At 35.5% G+C, this 25,159-nt stretch overlaps 1 protein-coding gene across 1 annotated transcript in view; it reads right to left on the bottom strand.

Annotated features, from left to right (window-relative positions):
• The window catches only part of CNTNAP5 (contactin associated protein family member 5), a 951,365-nt gene that overhangs the window by 152,997 nt on the left and 773,209 nt on the right, over positions 1-25,159 (bottom strand). Inside the window, exon 18 of the mRNA XM_072613412.1 lies at positions 2,459-2,698. Within this exon, the coding sequence (XP_072469513.1) occupies positions 2,459-2,698 (240 nt within the window). The remainder of the gene's footprint in view (positions 1-2,458; positions 2,699-25,159) is intronic.

Genomic DNA, 25,159 nt, shown 5'->3' with positions numbered 1-25,159 from the left:
CATATTAGGTAGTGGATTTTCTGATGAGGCTTACAAGTACAAACTAAATGACCATTTATCCTGAATATAGTAATGGGGATTTATGAATTGTGTAGTAGATTTAGACTCTAAGCTTATATATTTCTAGGAAAGCTCTTCTGCTGCCCCATTGCTTAAAAGTCCAGTTCCTGAAGGCATCAATTACTGAGTGGCAGGATACTATTTGTAGGTGATTAAACATCAGGAAGAGTGAATGATGAGGCGAGATGAAAATTATTCAGCACACATACATTTATTTAACTTAAAAAAAAAAGATAAAAGGGAAAAAATGGAGGGTAGAAAGGATATGCCAACATGTTCTTCATGATTTCATGGAGAGAAAAAAATAAATAGCAGTTGTCTAGAAAAAAAGAACCAGAGAAAAATTAAGCTAAATTTAGAACAATAAGATCTATGCGATGGCTGAACAACACAGCTAGAGAAATGCAGAAAGGTCCACAAAACTATTTATTTGAACAAAGGACCTGAGCATATATCACTTGAAATGGCAGTAGCATATGTCTTGGGAAGTGGACTTTAGTAGAGCATTTCTTCAGTACATGAAACTTCTAGGAAACCAAAGAATTCTATGAGCAGAATCTATATTTTTCGGGGAGACTAATTCACAGGCAAGTTCCAGCAGAAAGACATTAATGTGTTTACTGTCATGACTCAGATTATAAATCTGTTGGGACAAGATTCAACTCTTTTCAAATTTCCACGTAATGGTCATCATATTATTGTTTAATATTTCTGTAATGTTCCCAAGGAACCAAAGATACTTTCCAGAAATTATTATACTACACAAAGTCAAATCATGTGTGGAGGGGGTAATGAGTTAGAAGTCAATCTGAATTAACACAAAGCCTAAAATATAGTATATGGACATAACCAGATATTTCACTGATAACTGAAAACTTCCTGATAAGAAAATTCTCTCTAGCATGCATTTTCTCTACAACTCAGTATCTTAGGGAGTTACTTAGGATAGAGTTTTCAAGCCTTCAGCACTGCAGTCTGTAGCAATCTTCAGAGACAAAACCAGATGAAAATATGACTGGGAAATTTTTAACAAAAGAAATCTAAAAATAGCAGAACATAAGCAATGTTAATATGCAGTTTTAAAGATAATATGTGGACTCACGTGGGATCCTTATATACAATTCATTTGCTATGATTTCTATCTGAGTTTAACACCACTATGCTAGATTATCAAGAGGTTGAGAGACTTGCATCGCAGACTAGACTTTAACCCAGGTTTCTCAACTTCTAGGCTTGTTCTCTCTTCAGGCTGCCTCTCAGCAGTGGAATAAATTATATGGGATTGTCACAATCAGTTTTATTACTTTAAAATTCTAAGCATTACAAGCGGTATATATTAATAAAGTAGAGGACTTTGGAGTTTCTTCTTTGATGAAAAGAATTTTTATTAACAAATGAAATGTTTGGATATAAATGTGGCTTTAAAGTGATTGCAATAGTTGCTCTTTGTGTCACTGAATAAATACCCTTGAATTCTAGTTTATCCTTTATCCATAAAGCTCATTTCTCATCAGAGTAATTATCTTAAAGATAATACAAAGATAAAATGTAAACCTGCATTTATGCAACATGTTAGGAGAAATCCTAAATTCAAGGCATTGAACTAATCTTAGATTTCTATAATAAAATTCACCACCACCCCACCAATATCATCATCGTTATTTAGGATAATGGAAAGAGCATCAGACCTCAGGGTAGACTTCTGATCTTGGTTCAAGTGTGTGGCTATGATAAATCACAATTTCTCTGTGCTTCCTTAACTGTAAAATGCTAAATTTGGACTAATTGTTCTCCAATGTCCTATCTAGCTCTAAAACAAACACAAAAAACAAGCAATATAATGATGATTCTACATGACCAAACATAGAAATTGGTTAACATTAGAGAAAAAAACCACACAATGTAGTCAGCAATGGAAATGGAAAGAGGTGGCTGACAATCACCCTAGTTTTCTGTGTACTAGATTTTGATATCTTGCAAGTCTCATTTTGTATGTTTAATACATGAGTATTAATAGTAGGCTATAAAATGGGATGCTCTGGGTAACTCAGAAATTTAAAAAAAACACTGAGTAGTTACATAGAAATGACAGTATTTTTATTACTTACATGTTTATTCATCTCATCTCGCAACATTTTAGCCTGACTAAAGTTATATGCTAAGATTCTTTTCTTGATTATCCAGTTCCTCATAAAATTTCTTCTACCTAATTTAAGACTCTCTAATTAAATTACCTTTTTGTAGCAACTGAGTAAATTGAGGCACAGGGAGATGAAAAGATTTGCCTATAACTACATGGCAGTTTGGTGGTAATATGGATTTTGTGTCCTGATTTGAGGCCAATTGGTCCTCTACAGCTATATGCTAATTCTCCATTAATTGTAAGCACAAAGCCTACCTTTTTTACAAAAAGGTCCTTCATATGGAGAGTTGGTACAGTCACAGAGGTAGCCATTATACTTTTCTACACACTTCCCTCCATTGTGACAAAGGTTGCCATAACTGCTGCAGTGTCCAGGGCATCCAGGTTTGACTCCAGGTGTAATCTTGGCCTTTTCCTCAAGATCAAGTTTCTGTCCATTTAATTGTAAGGAACGAATACATCCTACGAATCCTTTCTGTCTTGATGTTGTGCCACCTGAAAAAGAGAGAGAGAGAGAGGGGGGGGGGGGGGAGAGAGATTAGGATGGACAAATCAAATTATGTTTCTACAATGAGTTTATATGAAAAATTATAGGCTTATCAATAGCAATAAAGAGTCAGATAGATACTGATGAAAGAAACAGAGGAAATGTGTAGGAAACAAGCTTCACCAAGGTTGTGCTTTTCTAGTCTATTTAGTCATTTCAAGAAATTATTTGTATGCTTTGAGCATAGCTCCTGGTTGAAAGGCCAATCCTAGGCTCTTGTGTCTCCAGAAAACTTGAAATTAAAGCATTACTCCCACTGACTTGCATAACGAAGGAAGATAGCATGCTTCTCATTCCCTCTCTAGAAAGTGAGGTCAGATCAACAAATATTGAATTCTATAATGTCCCATCAGATAGCCAGTGTTGCTCCTCGCAATTCATAGACAGAGACCTTCTGACTAAGAAATACTGGTCCACAGTTTAGTCATACAGGTCTTTCTTCTCCCTTCCCACATTCTACCTTCACTGTCACTTCTGTCATTTGCTCATCTATTTCTTCTTAGAATGTCTTCTCAGTCCATTTAAATCGTAAATCTTTTTCAAATCATTCATGGAAGCTGTGTGACTTGCCTAGCTTATGGGGACTTCCCTTCCTTGACCTACTATTAAAGCTGAAGTTAGGTTAACAAATTTTATGGAGGTATTTATTAAGACAGATGCTTGGGCACTCAGAAATAGTAAATAACTAGAAGGATTCCTTACTCTTCTTGAGGATCTTAAATTTTAGATCTGGTATTTTGACTGGAAAATCTCAAGTTAGCACACATGAGAAAATCTATGGGTTATACAAGAATATTAGGTCACAGTAGAAGATTAGGGATAGAAATTAGATTTGTGATTTCATTGGTAAATGGCAGTGGTTGTCAACCTATGGTCCTTAAACCTGTGGGGATCCCTGAAATCCTTTCTAGTTGTCCTCAAATTGAATGCTATTTTCATAACAATACTAAAATTTTTAAATTTGCAATATAGCAAATGTTGATATTATATAATCCATATATATAAAAGCACATATTGGACATAGTCTTCAACAATTTTTAAGAGTAAAAAGGGTGTTTTTAAAAGGAAAAAGACCTATATGAACAAAAATATTTACATATACTCTTTTTGTGTTGGCAAGGAATTGGAAATCGAGAAGATGCTCCTCCGTTGGGAAATGGCTAATCAAGTCTGATATATGATCAAGAAGAAATGATTAGTAGGACAGTTTCAGAAAAATCTGGGAAGACTTAAATGAACGGATGCAAAATGAAATGAGCAGAATCAGAAGAACATTCTACGTAGTAGCAGCAATATTGTAAAAATAATCATTTGTGAAAGTCTTACCTTCTCTGATAGATACAATGAACCATGACAATTCTAAAAGACTCATGAAGAAAAATCTTAGCCACATCTATAGAGAAAACTGAAAAACTCTGAGAGCAGACTGAAACATATATTTTTCACTTTATTTTTCTTGCTTGTGAGGTGGGGACATGGTTAATATGGAAATATATTTTAATGACCACAAGTTTATCATACTGTTTGTCTTCTCAATAAGTGAGCTAAATAAGTAAGAGCTTGTCAATAAGAAAGAGCTAAACGGAGGGAGAGAATCTGGATATTAAAATAAATAAATGAATATAAAATATTAAATAAACATTAAAATTAAGATAAAAAAGGAAAATAGGATCTTGAGACAAAAAGCAATTAAGAATTGTTGGCACTGAGAATTCCCTGGTGAGGAAACTCCTTCTACCAAGGTAGGTCAGTGCCTTCTCTGAAATTTATAGTCTTATAGCATTGCCTAGAGAACTGATAAGATGTGACTTCCCTAGTTTTAATATCCAGTGTGTGCCATAGGTAGCATTTGAACTCAGATCTTCCTGCCCTCAAGGCTAGGTCTCAATCCACTATTCCACACTGACTCTCAATACAAGGAAATTACAGGGACAGAAGATTGAGATATATAGGAAAAAGTTCTAAACTGAACTGGCCTTAGATTGACCTGAGAAGTTATCAAAGTTTGTTTCTAGGGCTCCTTTTCTGCATAATGTTCCATTTTTGGTGGTATGATCTCTAGCCTTTTATCCTACAAATCTTATGTTAATCAGGAATTCAATGGCTTCAAGATTCCATCTCCCATATACCCTTTGAGAACAGAATTTGTCTGGTTGATGTGGCTTAACTGTGACCCTTCTTTGGGTTGGATTTTAGCAATACATCATATATTGAGTCAAAATAATAAATTTCTAAGTGAAGGCATCCAGGGAGCTGGTAGAGAGGAGGTGTTTTAGAAAGCAGTATTCCTGCAAATATCTTCAATGCAGGTCACAGCTACATAATCATTGTAGTAGTGGTGATCAGTAGAAGTCAAATAGAGAGACACAGTGTGATAAAGAATAAAAGTCCAAAAGAAAAGACCAGAGGTGACTGTGTAAATAGAGAGAAGGGCATCCATCTGTGTGGAAAGAGAAATAAAAAAGATTTGGCAACTGATTGCATATATGGGGCTAGGTAAAGATAAGAAGGTGAAGATAACAGAAAAGTTTTGAACCTGAGTAACTGAATGATGTACTTCCCAGTAAGGGAAAACTCTGCAAGAGGAATGAATCTGAATGTAAGAAAATGTAATAAGATATATGATAAAGATCATAACTTTATCCTGTGCTAAAAAAAATCAAAAGGGGAAATTGAATCTCTTACACATTTATTGCTTCCTCAGAGACCAGAACACAGATGCTGATAGATGCTTGTTGCAGGCAGGAAATGATCTGCGAAAAAGGGGATAGATATCTTAAGGAGAGAGAATTTTCCCAAGGTCTCCTTTCTATCAGCTATTGCAGATGCCCAAGGAGTAATTAAGTTAAACCTTCCTTGAAATGATGATGACAATACTGAAAGGGAGAAATTGTGAACTTGCCCATATCTCTTGGTGTCAAGCTGCCACAGTAGTGACCACAGTTATAGAACATAGTGCCCTAATAATGCATACCAGTAAGAATCATTTGATGGCCTCTGCTATATCATCATAAATTTTCATCATTATAACTACAAATATTCTATTTTACAAAATATTTCCTGATGAAGTCACATAACCTGGAGAATTTGGCAGTATACAATATAATCATCCTCATTTTGCAAATGAGGAAATAAAGGCTGAGAAGTAACATGACTGATTCATATCCACACAAAAAAGGTCAGCCTCTAAGTCCAGTTCTTTCCATTATACTTCTCTGCTATTTATCACATATATTGCGTTGTGTATGTATATATGTATGTATGCCTGTATATACCTATGGATATACAGATGTATGTGTGTATATGGATAATACATACATACATACACCCACATTTAACATATCTGAACTCAGCCATGTTCAAGAAATGAGAGTAGGGAGAGTCTAGCAGTACTAAATCTCATTCAATATGTGGCAGTGCTTTAAGAGACTCCAGTGTAGCTTTTTACTAAGTGGAGCTTCCATAGGGCATAGTGTCAAACCTAAGCTGTACTCTCCTGTCTATCTTAATATTTGGAGAGAGAAATTTTTAGCCACAACAAATCAATGCTAAGCCCAAGCAGAGCATTACTGTGAGGTTTATTGTTTCATTCCTGATGTGTTTGGGCAGGGCATAGAAAATTGGTATCAATGACATCTTCTCTCCTCACCCCCAAACAAACATATGCCCTTGTCTGGGTGACAGCTGATTTAATAGTTTCAAAACTCTCCCTATTTTGAATGCAGATAACCTTTTATGTATATCATTAGTGGCTAGACCACTCGCAGAAGTGGCAAAGGCAAGATATATTGCAAATCAACTTGAATGTGACTTGGTTGAAGCTTTTATAAATGGGGAGGAAGGTCAGTAGGGCGGTCTCTCTGACAGAAATACATTTTCTGTGGTCTGAGGCAGACTAAGCAGTGGTGGAAGGCATCCAAAATAAGCACGTCGTTTCAGTGACCTAGATGCTGACAAAACACTTTTAAACTTAGTGGCAACATGAACTGAATGATAAAGTTTTCCAGTGATTGGTTTTTATTCTTTCTAAAAATGAAAAATATATTTTCTTCTATTTGTTTGGTAATGTGAAAATTAGAGTTGGAATCCCACATTGTAAATGACTCCCTAGGTCAAAACAATGGCCTGAAATAATAACCTGGGCTTTGTTAGTGGTATAATGAGACGGATGGTTTGTAGAATGGCACAGTTGTTCTCCTTGATATCCCCCCAATTTGGTTGGAGAAATAGTTCCCAAGATATACAATTTAATTCAACAAAAGTATGTGTGTGTGCATATATCCTGTCACATATAAAAGTAGATGAGACATGGAATGTGCTCTGAAGTAATTAATATCCTAGCCTGAGAAGTAGGAGTGGGATGGGACTAGGAGACTGACAGCTATACAGAAAATTGACAGAATGTGAAACTCAGAATTAGGAAATCCTGGGTTCAAGTCCCTTCTCAGACATTTGTTAGCTATTTGTTCATGACTAAATCATTTACAATCTCTTGGCCTCAGTTCCTCATCTATAAAATAGGAGCATTTGGCTAAATTGCCTCCAACTGTAAATTCATGAACCTACGATATTATGATCCAAGGTAGGAAGTTAGTAGGCAAAAGAAAACAGATGCAGACAAAGTATTTTAGGAAAATTTAGTAATAAGGAAATGCTTTCAACTAAAAGGATGAAAGATAGCTTCTGGGAGGAGATGGTGCCTAAGCTGCAACTTAAAAGAAGAGAGAGATTTCAATAGGTAGAGATCTAGGAAGTCTGGTTGAAGCTTGGAAGATGATTTTCCTCGATGAGGAAAAATAGAGGAACAGGTATCTTGTTGGCTAGAAGATAAAGAGCGTGGAGGGGAATAGAAGCCTCCTGAATACAGAAATCGTGTTGGGTTTTTTTTGACCTCACAAAAGATCAACTTTAATTAATTAGATATTCAACAAATACCTGTCGATGAAGATAATGGCAATGGTGTTAAATGTCAACTATATTCTTAATGTCTCATTAGATCCTAAGAGTACAGTAAGTAGACATTTAGCAAAGTTTTAAAAAAACAATAATCAGGTTCCCTTCTTTCAAGAAATTTATGATCTAGGCAAGAGAAAAATAGATGAAATCACAGGCAAAACTCTTAAAAAATCATTGAATTAAATTATCTGGTAGAGAAAGTAAACGTAATAACAGTTCAGAAGAAAAGGAGGTCAATAGTGTAGCTGAAATTGTGGAAACCTTTAAGCAGGAAGTAAGAACTGAAGGAGAGCTGGACAAATGAAAAGGCAGTTGGGTTCCCTGGTTTGCTAATAACTACATGCGTGAATGTGAGCAGCTTCCTGCAACTCTCCTTGTTTTCTCATCTCTAAGAGGTAAAGTTTGGTTTGATGTTAAGATTTTGAGCAATTTTTAACTGTGTAATTCTAGACAAGGTAAGAAATAAGAAGGGGAAAGTACTTCTTTTTTCCTTTTTTTCTAATATTATTTCCATCTTCTTTGAAGAGTTTCCCTTAGCTCTAGCATAGCATTATTCAACGAATATATTTAAGTATGATGATTTTAAAGGATTAAAGCATTTGTTTTCTCAGACTTCATTTTTCTGTGTTGAATTGTCTTTCTTTTTTTTTTTTTAAATTGCCTTTAACAGAAACCTTCTTCTCTATCATTATATATGTCCTTTTATAAATTTCCTCTTGTATTGTAGCCAGGAGAAATGCACAGTCCTCCAATCGTGAAACTCTTAAAATTGAATCTAGTTTTTAACTTCTGTAAGGGCAAGAGCTATAGCTGTCTTCTGTTAAGTATCCTTTACTTAATAAATGTATTCCTAGAAAATCATACATGAATTGATTTTTCCTGTAAATTTAATAATACTTTATATGCACTAGGGGAGCAATATTTTAAAAGGAATCATTTATTCAATAAATATTTATTTAATGCCTAGTCTGTGTAAAGCACTATGAAGTCTACTGTAATATATATGTATATATGCATATATGCAAATATTTACATACATATGCAAATATGTATACATACATACACACATTGCTTATGTATACACACAAACATGCACAAACACAGAGGGCTCATTCTCCAAAGTAGGCAATCACCCCTAATTTGTTTTTTTAAAAATGAATTTTTAAATGTTTATAACAAAATAAGCTTACATCTTATGTCTTTTTTCTCTTTAAGTTTATCTATAGGGCTTTTTAATCTGCTTTGTGATACTCAATATATATAGCCAATGATTAGACCATAGAGACACACATAAGATGGTGTAAGAGAAAGTATACAGGCACTACAGACCACTGAAGTTAGATACTGTTTCCCCATTTTCCAGCATTGTGATGAGAGGCTTGTCATAGATCTTCTCTAAGATTGTTTCCTCATCTACTAAACAGGAATAATACTTATTTTAACTACTTTAGGAGATTGTTTTTAATAAAGTGTTTTGTTAAATGGAAAAGAGTGTATGAATCTGGATCTACATAGAGGAAGCTTCTTAGATAAGATAATGATTTCTTAGCTACCCATGTTTATGATTTGATATCTTTCATTGTAGGACTATGGTCATGCTGAACTCTTAAAAATAATTTTTTCCCTGGGGCAAGTCTTACAAATCTTGCCACATGAAAGTAGAAAAAAAGAAATCCTCTTTCAGGGGTTGGGAAATTGGTGCCATCATGAAAAAAGAGTACATAAATTTCCCAAGGTTCTGAGGATTCCAATGGATACTAGGCTTACCACTCTTTCAGGGTAATTAGGCTATTCATTTGCTTCCTAGGTATTTCTTTTTCTGGTAATTAGATGCCAGAAAGACAATATAGTATATCCAGAGCTAGCCTTGAAGTCAAGAAGGCCTGGGCTCAAGTCCTGCCTTTGACACTATGTAGTCAACCCTGCATGATCTTGGATCAAATCATTCTTAAATCTCAGTGGCATAGATAATTATCCTTTGCTCCCTTTCCTCAGTGACAAGATGGGCCTTGAGTGAGACACGGTGTTGGATTTAATGAAATAGTGGTAAAGAAACCAGGTTGCAGAGACAGATTTAAGCATCCCTCTTTATCCCTATGCTATCTCAGAGCTTGAGTCTCATCTTAAAGGGACCCTGATTTGAGATACTATGAAACAATCTTGCTGCTCCCCTCGAAGGAGCCTGTTTTCTCCTCAATTCTCACCAAATTTTCTCAAGATTTTGCCACTGTCTTTTTCCCTATATGGTTTTCAACCAGTCCTTTAAGTCTTCTACTTAGGGATACATTTCCAACCTTTAGTTAATTTCTAATTCTTAGGTAAAGCTCAAGCTACCTGCATTTCTTCCATTTTCTTGCCATGAATAAATTTAAACGAGAGAATGAACCCAAGGAAGTTTCTGGGCTTTAAATGAAAGAAAAGAGAAGACATATCCTTGCATTACTTTGCAGAGAAGAGGGTCTATGATGTGGAGTATTGCATATATTCTTAGATTTTTTTCCTATGCATTGATTAATTTTGCTGATTGAGTTTTTAAAAATCTTTTAATTGTACTTTTTATTTATTTATTTATTTTTGTTATATAGAATAGCTCTCAGTGAGTGGGGAGAGGATTTAAATGAAGTAAAATTAAAGATAACTTTTTTAAAAATATGAGCCAGTTGGTTAAATGAATAAAACATGTATTAAATGTTTCCTATATACAAAGTTCTGTGATAAGTGTTGGGAATAAAAATAGAAAGTTACACAGTCCTAGTCCTCAAGAGGCTCACATTCTATTGGAGGAGACAAAACATATGGAAAGACTGATTGCAAGTCAGATAGAAAGGTCCCATAGTCTTAAGAGTACAATGACAAATTAGATATTAGTGGACTCACATAATTTCAATTATTTTTTTGAAATCTTGAATCATAAGACAATATAAAGAACTTTGGTGACAAGAATTTTTTTATTTTGGTCTTCAGTATCTGTGACTATAGCACTTACAGGAGCATTTGTTAGATTGTATCTCCACAAAATTTACTTCTTAGGCTGATGGATGAGGGCACTGGCCTGTAAGCATTTCCTGGATTCAGGGTTTGGAGACAGCACCATGAGGATTTGAGGCAAGATGGTGGTCAAGGTGGTGACTTGAGTTGACTGCCACAGACTGCCTTCTCTCCTTCAGAATGTCTTCTTACTTTAGCTAGGTTGGCTTACCCAATCTATACATGGTAGTTGCATAGCAGCTGGCAGAGATGATGGGTCTCTTTTCCACAGGAGTTGCTTCCTAGTGGATTTCTATAGTGATTGAGTTGAAAGTAGGACCAGTAGTTTGGGTGATGCTATGACTCCAAGTGTTCCTGTACTTACTGAACTTTGCTAAGAGTAGACAGTTCAGCACAAACCCATGATAATTACTGGAAATGCCACCTAAGTTTTGGAATACTCTACACATATGTCCAATTGATAAAAGATTGATAGGGCCATTTTTAGACAGAAATGTTAGGCATGTAGTATATATTAATTCTAATTCTATTGAATAAATACCACACATGTGTATTTGTATATACATACATATCTACATATATAACCATACATACATATATATGTATATGTATGTACGTTGTCATTTGATACTTCTGTTTATTCAATGGACATACAGCACCCTATTTGCCATTATGGATAGTTTTTCTAAGAATCCTTAGCTAACGATAGGAGTTGTTCTTATTAATTTCCCTGACTTTTTTTTCCTCTTTGACAACATTATAGTATGGTCTGGACAAGGTTTAATTTCCCTTATTATTTAAATGCTTTTTCTTTTAGGCCACCATTTCTTTCGCTCTCCATAAATTATGGATCAACTCCCTTGGGTCACTCTTAATATGTACAGGATTAAAGCAGATTTCTGGAGGAAACTGAATCATAGAGACCTGCTTTACTGAAGAGATATGCAATCCTACCGCATCTTGATATGTCATGACTTTTCCTTCATAACAGGAAGTCTAATGGATTTTGTCTCCATAATGTTTCCTAAATAAGTCTCTTCCTTTCTCTTTCCATTGATACCACCCTATTCACATCATCAGTGTAAGATTACAACAGTCTCCTTATTGGTTTCCTGGTGTCTAGGTTCTTCCTTTTCAATCTATCATATTCAAATTTCCATACAAGTCTTTAAAAAATCCATCTCATAATGTCAATACCCCTCACAAAGAGGTATCTACCACCTCCTGGATTAAGTTCTAACTCCTTACACAGACATTAAAACCTCTCCATGATTTAGGGTCAACCTTCAGTTTCATATACCATAACAGCCCTGAATATAAGACACCATTCAAGACTGCATTTTTGCATTTTTCTTGCCAAACTCAGTTTCATATCCATTTTCATGTTCATGAATTCTTCCAGACTTGGATCCTTTTCCTCCTCCCACTAAACCTAAGATTCAGCAATTTTTAAAATCCTAGATAAAATCTCCCTTTTTTTAAAAATGAAGACTTCTCTGACTATTCTAGATTACAATGAGCTCTCTTCACTGAACTCCACTGTCACATTTAGCCATAGTTTTAGGGAACCATGGGGTCATTGCATTGAGTTAGGATTACATAATACAATCCCTTCATGTTATGCATGAGAAAAACAGACATGAAGATACTGGTCCAAGGCTACACAGAGAGTAAGGTATACACAGTTCAGTTTAGTTGTTCAAAAACATTGTTTTCTAATTGTTTCAAGAATGTAAGAATTCTCTCTTTAAGTATTTTACAAGCTTGTTAAGAGAGCTTATACTACTTTGTACTGGACTGGTAAGCATTTAGCAACAAACTAAATAACTGATTGATAGTAATTGCCTAGATTATTGTATTGAGCTAGGCTAGACAATGACTATTGTCAGAGAGAGAGACAGAGACAGAGACAGAGACACAGAGAGAAAGAGAGACAGAGAGAGCGATCATACAAAAAAACTGGGCAAACTACAAGACTGAGAATAAGAGCTTCCGAGCCATTTTGTATCTGTGAACTGAGGTCTCAAGAAGTTCCTTTTTAATCCAACATATTGACAATATTCCTGACATTTTAGTCTAGAATCACAGTATATCACATTCAAAAATTACTTCAGAGGCCAACTTGTCTAACCAATACAAATATTAGCAAATATCTTCTATAAGACATGCTCTACAAGTGGTCTGGTCGTCTCTGCCTGAAGACTGCCAATAAATGGCAAAAAAATAAGAAAGAAACAACAACTATATCCTGATAAGGCCCATTCAAATATCTGAAAATTGAAATGTTTGAAGCTTTTCTTTATATCAAGCCTAAATTCACTTTTCCATGCTCTGTCACTAGTAAATAGAATATAGTGAAATTGATATCATGTCTTTCCAGAAATGGTAGTTTGCTCTTCACTGGAATATTAAAATATTAAATATTTTTAAAAGCTAAAATACTATTTATTAAAGAGATTATTTTGATTTGATAAATATTGCACTAGAATTTTGTTATTATTTACAGCTCAAGAAGAGGCATGCACGCAAATACACACATGTATACTTTCTCTCACACAAACACACACAATCAGAAAACCCTCCTGGATCTCCCTCTTTATTTTTATTTTTATGATGGATCCTTTTGGATGTAGTTACACCTAAGCTTAGCCTTCCAGATTTAGCTGGCCAACTCTATATCCGTAGACATCAAAATAGAGAAACCTACGATACCACCTCCATTTTTCAAGACAAATGAAATTGCTTTAAAATGAACCTCAAGGGAATCCTTGGGTAGAAGAAGTGACAGCACTATAGCCTGAAGGGAGCATACAGAACAAGGGAGAATATCTGGTACCTTAATGATAGTGGCAGGGTGGAGCAGTAGTATTTACCATTTGTGGACTGACTAAATTAACATGACTTTCAGGTGTTTACTGGAACCAGCTGGCTGAGCCATCTCATTCTCCCCTACCAGCTGCCTCCCTGAGCTGCTGTCCAGCTGTTAGCAATGTTGAGAGCCTCCCCAAGCTCAAGGCCCAGGGCAATAGACCAGATTAGCTAGACTCTAGGGATAGCTCTACACATAACAGATGTTTACTTGGCAGAAGAATCACCTATCACTGTAAACACAGAAGATAAAGATTAGGGGGAAGACATGAGAATGATAGAAAATACTAATTTTCAATAACACCTTTTCTACTACATTATGTGGAAGGCCCTGACCCAGGGTGACTTTTTTTAAACAATGCTACCTATATGGGATAGGTGATAGGATGATAACATCTTCTTCAGATCTCATGACTGCTTTGTGCAGAATTACTGGATCTTGGATTGAGACCTTTAAGGAAATTTAGAGATGATCTAGTCCAACCCTTTCATATTTTATAAGTAAGAAATCTGAGGATTAGAGATGTTAAATGATCTGCCCAGAGTGACAAGGATAGTAAGTTTTAGATACAAGATTATAAGAGATAGCTAGGTGGTACAATGGATAGACTACTGTGCCTGTAGTCAGAAGGACCCAAGTTTAAATCAGGCCTCGGACACATACTTTCTGTGTGACCCTTGGCAAGTTACTTAACCGTTTGCCTCAGTTTCCCCTTCTGTAAAATGAGAAACAAATGGCAAAGCACTACAGTAACTTTGAAAAGAAAACCTCAGTTTGAGTGATAAAGAGTCGAACATGGCTAAAACAACTGAATTCAGATTCAGGTCCTATGTCTCTAAGACCACAACATTTTCTATAACACTATGACGCCTCCTTTATCTCAAACACCTTGGCAATCATTACACCCCAAACAGAAAAGTAAGGGACATGTGGGGCATATAATGGCCCTCTAACTATGTGTTCCTCCCACAAGGTTAAATTCAGAGTCAGGAATTCAGAATAACTCAGGAGGTAAAACTCATAGCAAGCTCCCCCATGACAATGAAAATGCCCAAAATACATGAATAAATAATAAAAATAAGATTAGATAACATTTATATCAGACATTAACGTTTGCAAAGTGCTTTACTCCTTTGATCCTCACAAAAACCCTATCAGGTAACTGATATTACCCTAATTTTACATGTAATACTACTCAGACTAAGATAGTTTAAGTGATGTGTACATCCCCATACAGCTAGTAAGCTTCGAGCCAGGTTTTTCCAACTCATAAAGCCATTACTCTTTCGTTAGTAGCCTACATTATTAAAAGAAGAACAAAAAAATGATAAAATTTAGCGAGGCTCACTTGAAGATAAACATGCCAATAGATAAGAAAATATATTTATGATATATATTTTCTTTCTCCTATCTGTGGACATTTACATTACATAGAAATAATCCAAAGTGTATCTTATCATTTTGATTTGAAATATATTTATTGTCCTACTATCTCTATTTTCCTCATCTTGTGATTTAGAAAAGGTACTGTGGCAACTCACAGAGTTTGGTTGTTTAAAGGATTCTTAAACTCCAGTTGTGCTAATGTGTCCTGTATCAGGAAACAATAAAAGAAAACAAAAACTGAAGGAAATTGATACTCCATGGATCTGGAAGGAAACTTAGAGGTTATCTACTCTATCTCCATGCATATCAATCTTCACTAACATAGAATCTGAATTATCTTTTTTTAAAATTATAAGATATTATCTCATAATTGTCACATTTATACTGTAAGCTACTCAAGCTTCATCACACTGAAGGATAAGATTAGCACCAATAAATAAGTTTTTAATGGGAAATAATGATGATACAAAATGTGGTTAGAATATGAAACTGCTGGATTTCTTTATGTGCTTGCTTATTTAATGTTTCTAAGTCTTAAAAAAGTGGAACCTTTTCAAGGCAGGAATTTTTTACTTCCAAGACCTTTTGTGATAGAGTAGAATTAATAAACTATCCCACATTTTATTTTTCTAGTGATTTTATCATTTTAAAGCAATTTCACCTATGTTATTTCACTTCGGATATTAGAAATGAAAGTGATATTAGAAATCATCTAGTTCAAGCCCTTCCATTTATAACTCTTATATTTTCCATCCATTGTAAGTAATGACAAAGAATTATATAACAAAGAAACAAGTAAGACAGATATGTTGAACATGATGATGATAAGGAGAAGTGGAAACTATGAAAACAAAAGAAATAAACGATTCCAAGCATTGAAAAAGAATCATCAGTGAGGTCTAGAGAATTATAGGAAATACTCCATTTACCAAGTCATGAAAGGCTGTAAATTGCAGAGATAGTTCAAGGTACAGTTACATGGATGAAGTATTTTACCTGGAGCAAGCAGTAAATAAGTGAGAAGGAATCAGGGATCAGTTCTGGCTCCTGGATTGTGATTCAGAGGAAGGAAGTCCCATAAGGTTTCTATATTGACTAATGCCCACTGATAATACATTTGGCTGATGGTATAGGAAAACAAAAAGGAGAGAAGGAAGCACACCTGAAAACATCAGATCTCTAGGCTACTAAAGGAGAAAAGGTACCCCATGATGCTATTGTTATAACTGATACCAAGTGGACGGAGAAGAAAGTATGCCCTGAGTCAATGCTGATCAGCACCTCAGTGTTTTTAAATCTGATACAAAGTCCCAGTAATTTCTTCCTAGTTAAATTCTGGCCAAAAATTAAAGTGATTTTGCCAACTGGAATATTTAAAATCCCAAATATAAACAGTATTAGCCAGTAAACTGCCCACCATAACCAAGGGAAAAAAAAAGAAATGCCATCTCTGTTCCTTGACATCCAACACCATTCAAATTTTTCTCCTATTATCTATATTCTTCGGTGACTTTTACCAGCCTTAAAGGATTCTCTTGATGTTAATTATATACTGTTTTGTTTTCTGCTTTCCAAAGCATCAAGGAGGTAGACATACAGTACAATTTACTTAACACACATACATAGACTCGAGCGCGCCCTATGGATAGTACAGTACTTACTATGTGCCAGGCACTGTATTAAGCACTAGAGATACAAGTGAGTAAGAAAGATGGTCTCTTTCCATTAGTTTCTAATAAGAGAAAGAAATAGATAAAGGATGCTATAAAATTGAGTGAGGCAGCTAGGTGACACAGTGGATCGAGTGCTGAGCCTGAAGTCAGGAAGACTCTTTCTTCTCCATGAGTATCACAGTGTAAGTATCTGAGACTAGATACTTACCAGCTATATCACCCTGGGCAAGTCATTTAACCCTATTTGCCTCAATTTCCTCATCTGTAAAATGATCTGGAAAAGGAAACAGCAAACTACTACAATATCTTTGCCAAGAAAACCCCAAATGGGGTCACATAGAGTCAGATATTACTGAAATGACTGAGCAAGGATAACAGAAAAGCGAGTTGGTATACAAAGATGAAAATGTTTTACAGATGACTGAGAAGGGACATGGATGCCTAGCACCAGGCAAGATAAATCATATCTAATCTATCAGACCCTGGTACCTTAGGAGCTGAGTTCAAGATTCTAGGATGATTACTATGGTCAGAGTGTAGGTGGCACAAGGTGGGAAAACGCCTATATCAGGCCTTAATGGCAATGTATTGGATCAGTCAATTAATCAACAAATGTTTCTATCACTCATCAATATAAGGTCATGAGACAGACTTTGGAAGATTCAAAGTATCCCTGAAAGACTTCCCCCTTTGGAGGAGGAACACTGTTTTGAATAGAATTCCTATGAAAGGCTGAAGGTTAAATCTAACTATTGAACTGATAATACTTTTTCTATGTTTCTTGATTGCTCCTTTTTCTCATGATGTGGCATTTTGGCTGCTCACATTGGTAGAATTTCAGAGAAGGTCATCATTAGAGAAAGAGGTCAGTCCTAGTGGAGCTCTTTTTTTAGCTGAGTAATTGCCACCGCCTGCTTTCTCCCTAGTTTCTGAAACTGGATGTGTCATTTAATTGCAAATGAAAAGCAAAGCTTTTCTATGTAAATCAATTACCATTAGACAGTCACTAAGACTTTTGCTACACTTTGGATTCATTGGTTTGTTTTTCTTGACAGAAATAAGTTGGGGTTTTTTTCCTTTCAAAGATGTGAGCGTGTATGTATAGATATAGCTATAGATACATAGATATATACAGATCTTTATGGACATATACTGAATATGTACATGTACACAAAAAGAATAAAAAGCATCATGAGGGGAAAAAAATAAAACAAAATTTCCCAAAATAATGTACATGCAAACAGCCCTGATCAGTCTTGGACTCAGGGAATACATAATAAAGTGCATCCATACTCTCAGTAGCAAGAGGAAGATGAGGTCACTGAATTGGATCCTTTTGCCTCCTTTTCTTTTCTTTTTTTGGTGTGTTGGAAATTGAGAGTTTAACTGTACATGTTATGGAGTGTATATTATGAAAGGAACAGGATATTTAAAAAACAGTCAATGAAAATAAAATTTACCCCTTCTCACTATTTTGTCTCATCATTTCTAATGCTGCAACTGCCATGGTGCAGGTGAGGAAGGCAACATTTTAGGCTATCTGAGGTAGTAAAATAGTAATAAAATAAAATGGCCGCAATTTCACAGAATCAAATTTCACATATCTTAAGGTCAAGTCTCGAGGAATAAAACCATACCCAGGCCTATTGTCAAGGCTACTCTATCCCCTACTCTTTCCAGAAGCCCAGCTACTACTGCAGTAGAGTTTTCCCTTATCTCTGTGAAGTGAAAGCATTAACAATGAATGTTTTCAGGCTCCTGACCACGTGGGATTCTTGCATGGATCGATACCATCTTTTAAATGTCACATTTGATCCTAGGCAGGCAAAGAAGCATGCTGTAATCCCACAGGACAGGTTAAGTACAGATAATTTCCCATTGTAAATGGCCTGCAGTATGTAGTTTGTGTTCAATCACCATTAACTGTGAGGAGCTCACTGCAGTATCAGGTGAGACTAGCTGGCTCTTTGCACCAGGCCATGGGTGCACTGAGTTTTAAAATGGGTGTCACCTAACCTGACATCCCTTTATGTTGAATCACATCAACTAATGAATTATCTTTAAAGTCAGCCTCCTTTACTTCTGTGCCAGTAAGAAATGTGCTAACAAAATGAAGACACTGTGAAAAAATTGTCAATAATACTTGGCTGAAAGGTCAGATTTCATTTTCCCCATCCATTTCTGTTCTCAAGTATTTTCATGCCTCTGACATTTAAACATCAGCTTCTTATACAAGACCAGTAGAAGCCAGGGTGAAATCACAACAATTCTATTAAGCTGTAAGCAAAATTTCTAAATCAATGGGTCTCTCTCCATTTTCCTGTTTTCCTGTTTTCCATCCTGGGGCTTCTCTAGTAGCTGAGTACCTGTGATGGACTTCAAGATCAAATTAATTTAATGGCATCCTGGCTTTGGGAAAGGAAAATAACATCTTGGGTGCTTCTCAATGCAGCTTCTAGTTTAGAGCATTCAGAGATTCTTTATGATTTTTTCCCCCAAAGCCCTTTGTATTCCCTTCTGAAGCATGACATTGTGGATGTTCTCTGCATTTTTTTCTACTACATGAAAGTATATTATATCATGACTTATGCCAATTAGTCAGTCAGCAAATATTTATTAAACACTTACCATATGCCAGACAGTGGAATAAGTACTGGGGATAAAAAAGAAATACCCAAAATAAAATAGACAAAGCAACTCTTGCCCTCAAGAGGCCTACCCACAGATAACAATGAGGAAATTAACGTTGCTTCTTTCAAAATGCTGAGTTTGTTTGTGAGGACAAATTCTCAGGAACACTCAACCTGGACTACAAAAGAAGATAACTCCATTCCAATATTCCTCATCCTCAAGTTTTGAGACTCAATGATATTAGAAAAAGATTTGAACAAACACCTAGAAACTACCACCAGGTTTCTAGTTATGATACTCTGAGTTGCGATGCATAAAAGCTTCTTGGAATGTCATGATTACTGTTCTCTTTCTCCCACTGAAGAAAGTTTGGGATTCCAAGAGGTAAAGGAAAGGACGGACAGCATGTCAGGAATGAGATATAATCTTCAGAAAGTCATGAAAACAGGAGAGAAAAGATTAGATATGGAGAACTTCAAGTAGGTCACTTTGGTGGAATTACTCTCAATATATGGCTCAGATGAACATACTGGATCATTATCAAAATCATTATTTCCACACTCCTCATCAAAATCATCATCATCCTCTTCATCACCATTACTGGGATGACCAATGCTAGTATTATCATCATCACCTCCATTATCATCACATTACTACCACTATTAGTAATCATTAATGTCATCACCATCATCACCATCATCTCTAACAATAACAATATCTGTACCCATATATTTCCAACCCTATATTCTTTATAAACTAGTATAATGCCATATTTATCTTTTTTTTTCCAATTTTCTAGCACAGTGCACATAGTAGATTATTACTAAGTGATTAAATGTTTCCTGAATAAAGGACACAAATTTCTAGTATAATGCCTCCAAAGGGAAGACACAACACTCCCTTATTTTGTCTTCCTTTTTAAAATGGAATATTGAGAACTTAAATAAAACTCAAGTCTAATAATATTTAGCTATTTGACCTATTGTCAGTTTCTTAGATCTGAATGAAGTGTGGATTTTGTACTTGATCCTACAGGTAATTGAGAACCACTGAAGTTTATTGAGTGGGTATGTATGTGGCATGATCATTATATAGGAGCAACTTTTTATTTACTAGAGAATAAAATTAGCCCACCAAATTAAAATTATTTAATATACCAGACTGATTTCTGTGTTTTGTATATTTCAATCAATTTGAAAAACATCTGAGATAACATCTTCATGAATACAAGTGCAGCAGGTATTTCAATCCCATCTGACCTTGGCTATGGTGCCAATAAGACATCTCTCCCAAGGCCATCAGCTACAATAAAACTTCCTTGAATTTGAGGTTCCATTTCAACTGAAATTTCTGAAGAGGAACACCTAACATGAAAGTCAGCTTTCCCTTTCCCCTTTCTAATTAGAAGAAAAAAAGTTTACCAGTGATCTAGGGCATATGATTACTTCACAGTTCAGCAAAATTTGCATTAAATAATATTTTTAAAAGTTCTACTACATTTATATACATTCATCCAGAAGGATCCATAAATACTGCTGGAAGATAAATTAAGCTTTGACATAAAATATAATTTATGAAAATTGCAAAATACTTGAATTGATTCTACCGAAAAAAGATATTAAATCTTGATGACTAGTAAGCTTCTTGAGAGAAATGAAGTGCTACGGTTAAATAGAATAAAACAGCTACATAAATTTTTAAAAATGTATTTTTAACAGCAAGTCCTATGCATATATGGGTTATTAATTAAGCAAATACCTTGTAATCATAGAGACCTTTTAATCACTTGAATCTTAGCTTATGCTAGATATGCAAGATGTGACAGATGAAGAGATAAATATGGTTCAAGTTATGAAGGGAAAAAAATGGCATTCCCATACTTTACTACTCCTTTTCTTTCATCTGATATGCTCTTCATAAACTATTTAACTTAGATATAAAATGCAACACTGAACCAGGCTTGAAGAGTAAAAGGTCCAGAAGGCATGGCAGAACATTCATTCCCAAGGAACAACATTTAATTATTACTAGTGTAGTTTTGTGTGGGGGCAGAATCCTGTGGATTTATATATATGTGTATATAAATATAAATATGTATATATATGTATATATATACATATATATATATATAGATATATATTCATCTGAGTGGGCTGGTCTACATTTGTCTTTATTTTCAAGTCTCTACTAAGCATTAGAAATTCAGATTTTATCCAAGGCCAGTTTCTTGATTTTGATAAAGTTACATTATCTTTAAGATTTAAACTTTCAATTTATATTTAAAGGTTTTATTAAAACTTCTTGGTAAGAAGCTGCTTAAACAACTTCCAAATAATTTTCTCCATGTTGAAGTATGGTTTGCTTTGCCTACATATCCTTTTAGTTTATTTTCTAACTCTTTATCTGAAAAATGCTCTCCAAGTCTGAGAGGAGAAGTCTTAAAGTGAGAATAAATATATCAACTTAACAGTCAAAACTTGGCTAACAAAGAACCTGAAACTTTTAAAAGCTGACTATTTTTTCACTCCCACAACCATCACTAAAACTGGCAAAATGAAATCAAACATGCATAGTAAGGTACAAAGCCTGAAACAGTTTGGGAAGGCCTCTACAAATTAATATGGGGCTGGTAGAATGACATCTCTCCTGATCCAAAGAAAGCAGCCAGCTACCTTCTAACATTACTACCATAGAACCACTGGTCACTTCCTTGACTTTTATTGTTCCAAACAACCGCTCCCTCGCCTTCTCATTGTTACCTTAAAATTCCTGTGACTGTGACAGTCAAAGTTAGTCAAAAATCATTTATTAAGGGCTTACTTTGTGCCAGGCACTCTGTAAAGCAATGGAGAGGAAAAAAAGAAGGAAAAGACAGTCACTGCTCTTAAGGAGTTCACAAATTAATGGAAAAGACAACAAGCAAAGAAATATGTACAAACAAGTCAAATCTATCTATCTATCTATCTATCTATCTATCTATCTATCTCTATAAAGATATATATGTATGTATGTATGTATATGGAGTATCTTATTCATGGATTAGAAAAGAGGCCAATTTCACTGGAGTGAAGAATATGTAGTAGGAAGTACATTATAAAAAGACTATTGTTAGGAGGTAGCTAGGTCATGAAGGGCTTTGAATAATGAAATGTGGATTTTGTATTTGACCTTACAGGTAATTGAGAACCACTGAAATTTATTGAGTGAGTATGTATGTGGCATGATCATACCTGAATTTTGGGAAAATCATTTGGGTGACTCAGTGGAGGATGGATTGGAATGCAAAGAGACTTGACACGGGCAGACCCACAGAAGGCTATTGTAATAGTCCAGCACTGAAGTTATGTGAGCCTCAACTAGAATAATGGCAGTGTCAAAGAGAGAAGGGGATATATTCAAGAGATTTTGCAAAACTGAAATTGTCAGGTTTTGGCAATAGACTGGATATGAGAAGGGGAGAGAGTAAGAGATACTAGGGGGCTAGGGCATAGCCAAGATGGTGGCTGGCGCGAGCTCTCCCCAAAACCTTTCTGAATATCTTTAAATAATGTCATAAAATAATTCCTGGAGTGGCAGAACTCAGAAATACTTTTTCCAGCCAAAGACAACTTAGAAGGTCATCAAGAAAGGTCTATCACACTAGGGTGAGAATGATGCACTGTCCAGCACAGGCTGTGCCAGCACTGCCCCAGCCCCAGAAAACCAAGAGCAGGCATTGGGAAACACTGAATTAACAGCAACAGAAACTTTTCTCAAACCTCTGAGCCTACAGATGTTGAGTGTCAAGCAACTGATCAGAATGAGATTACAGGAGTCTCTTTGCTGGCAATGGGGGGTGGGACTCTGTTGCTTTGCCTATTCTCAGATCTGAGCTGCAGTCCTGAGTGGCAGGCCCAGGGTGAGGAGGAGCACTAGCACACAAAAACTTGTTAACTGCAGTGAAGCAGGGACTCTCATAAGAGTTCCAGGGCAGAAAAGGCCAGGGGGAAGGGGATAGGAGAGGGAAGGTAATAGAAGGGACAGCAAATTGAGGAAAGGGATAATCAGAAGCAAACACTACATTGAGAGGACAAGTCAAGGGAGAGAATGGAATAAATGAAGGGCAGGATAGGACAGATGGAAATGTGGTTGGTCTTTTACAATATAACTATTATGGAAGTGCTTTGCATTGTTACACATGTATGACCTATATTGAATTGCTTGAATTGAAATGATGTTGGGTGGAGAGGGAGGCAGAGAATAAGGAACTCAAAGGTTTAAGAATGAATGTTAAAAACTGTTTTAGCATGCAACTGGAAATTAAGCAATACAGGTCATGGAACGTAGAAATGTGTTTTACCCTACATGAACACAGAGGGGAAGGGGGATGGAAGAAGTATGGGTAATAGAAGGGAGGACAGATTAGAGGAAGGGGTAGAGAGAGTACATGCTGTCCTGGGGTGAGTGGTGGGGAGAGATGGGGAGAAAATTTTGAATTCAAATTCTTGTGGAAGTGAATGTTAAGAACTGAAAAATAAATAAACTATATGTGTGTATACATATATATTAAAATTTAAAAAAAGAGTCAACAGCTTGGTAAAGGAGGCACAAAAAATACTGAAGAAAATATCACCTTAAAAATAGACTAGGCCAAATGGCAAAAAAGGTACAAAAAACTGATGAGAGAAATGTCTCGAAAAGTAAAATTGGCCAAATGGAAAAAGAGGTACAAAAGCTCACTGAAGAAAATAATCATTTAAAAATTAGAATGGAACAAATGGAAGCTAATTACTTGATGAGATATCAAGAAAAAATAAAACAAAATGGATATCCCCAAATAAAAACTCTCAGGAATATTGTTGGCAAATTCCAGAACTCTCAGGTCAAGGAGAGAATAGTGCAGGCAGCCAGAATGAAACAATAAAAGTATCAGAGCCGCAGTCAGAATGAGATGAGATTTACAAGGTTCTGGATTAAAGGATAGGAGGTCTTAGAATATGATATTCTGGAGGCAAAGGAGCTGCTTGGACACCAAGAATAATTTACCGAGTAAAACAATATAATCCTTTGGGGAAAAACTGGATATTAAATGAAAGAGAGGACTTTCAAGCATTTTTGATGAAAAGTCCAGAGCTTAATAGAAAACTTGACTTTCAAAGACAAGATTCAAGAGAATCATAAAAAGGGAATGATGAGCAGCATGCTCTCAGAGGGGCCTGGATAGACTTGAATGAGCTGATGTAAAGTGATATGTACTGTATTACTGTATACTGTGTATAGTAAAGTTGTGACATGATCAACTGTGAATGACTTGGCTATTCTCATCAATGCAGTGATCCAGGACTACTCAGACAGACTTATGATGAAAAATGCTATTCAACCACAGATCAAGATCTGATGGTGTCTGAACATACATTGAGGCATGTTGTTTTCTTCTTACTTTATTATGCTTGAGGTTTTTGGTTTGCTTTGTTTTGAATTTTTTGGTCCGTGTTTTCTTCTGCAACATGACTAATATAGAAATATGCTTTGCATGACTACATGTATATAGACTGTGTTGAATTGCTTGCCTTCTCAATGAGTGGTATGGGAAAGGAGGAATGGAAAGAATTCAGAACTCAAAGTTTTGAAAGCAAATGTTAAAAGTCTTTTTAAATGTAAGTGGGGGAAAATAAAATACTAAACAAAAGAAAGAAAGAAATCACTTTGGTAACATAAAAGATGGAGTGGAATGGGAGAAACTTTAGGAGACCAACCAGGAGACAATAATCAAGTGAGAGGTGATGAGTGCTGGAACGAAGATTGGTTACTGTATGAATGAAAGAATTGGTGTTAAATGGTAGAAATAATGTGAAGTAAGACATGGTAAGATCTGACAATTGACTGCATGGGTATGTGGGGTGAAGAAGAGTTAAGAGTCATAGATA

This window comes from Notamacropus eugenii, chromosome 5 (genome assembly GCF_028372415.1).
Source record: "Notamacropus eugenii isolate mMacEug1 chromosome 5, mMacEug1.pri_v2, whole genome shotgun sequence".
NCBI lineage: Eukaryota > Metazoa > Chordata > Mammalia > Diprotodontia > Macropodidae > Notamacropus > Notamacropus eugenii.
This window is presented reverse-complemented; position numbering and strand designations above follow the sequence as displayed.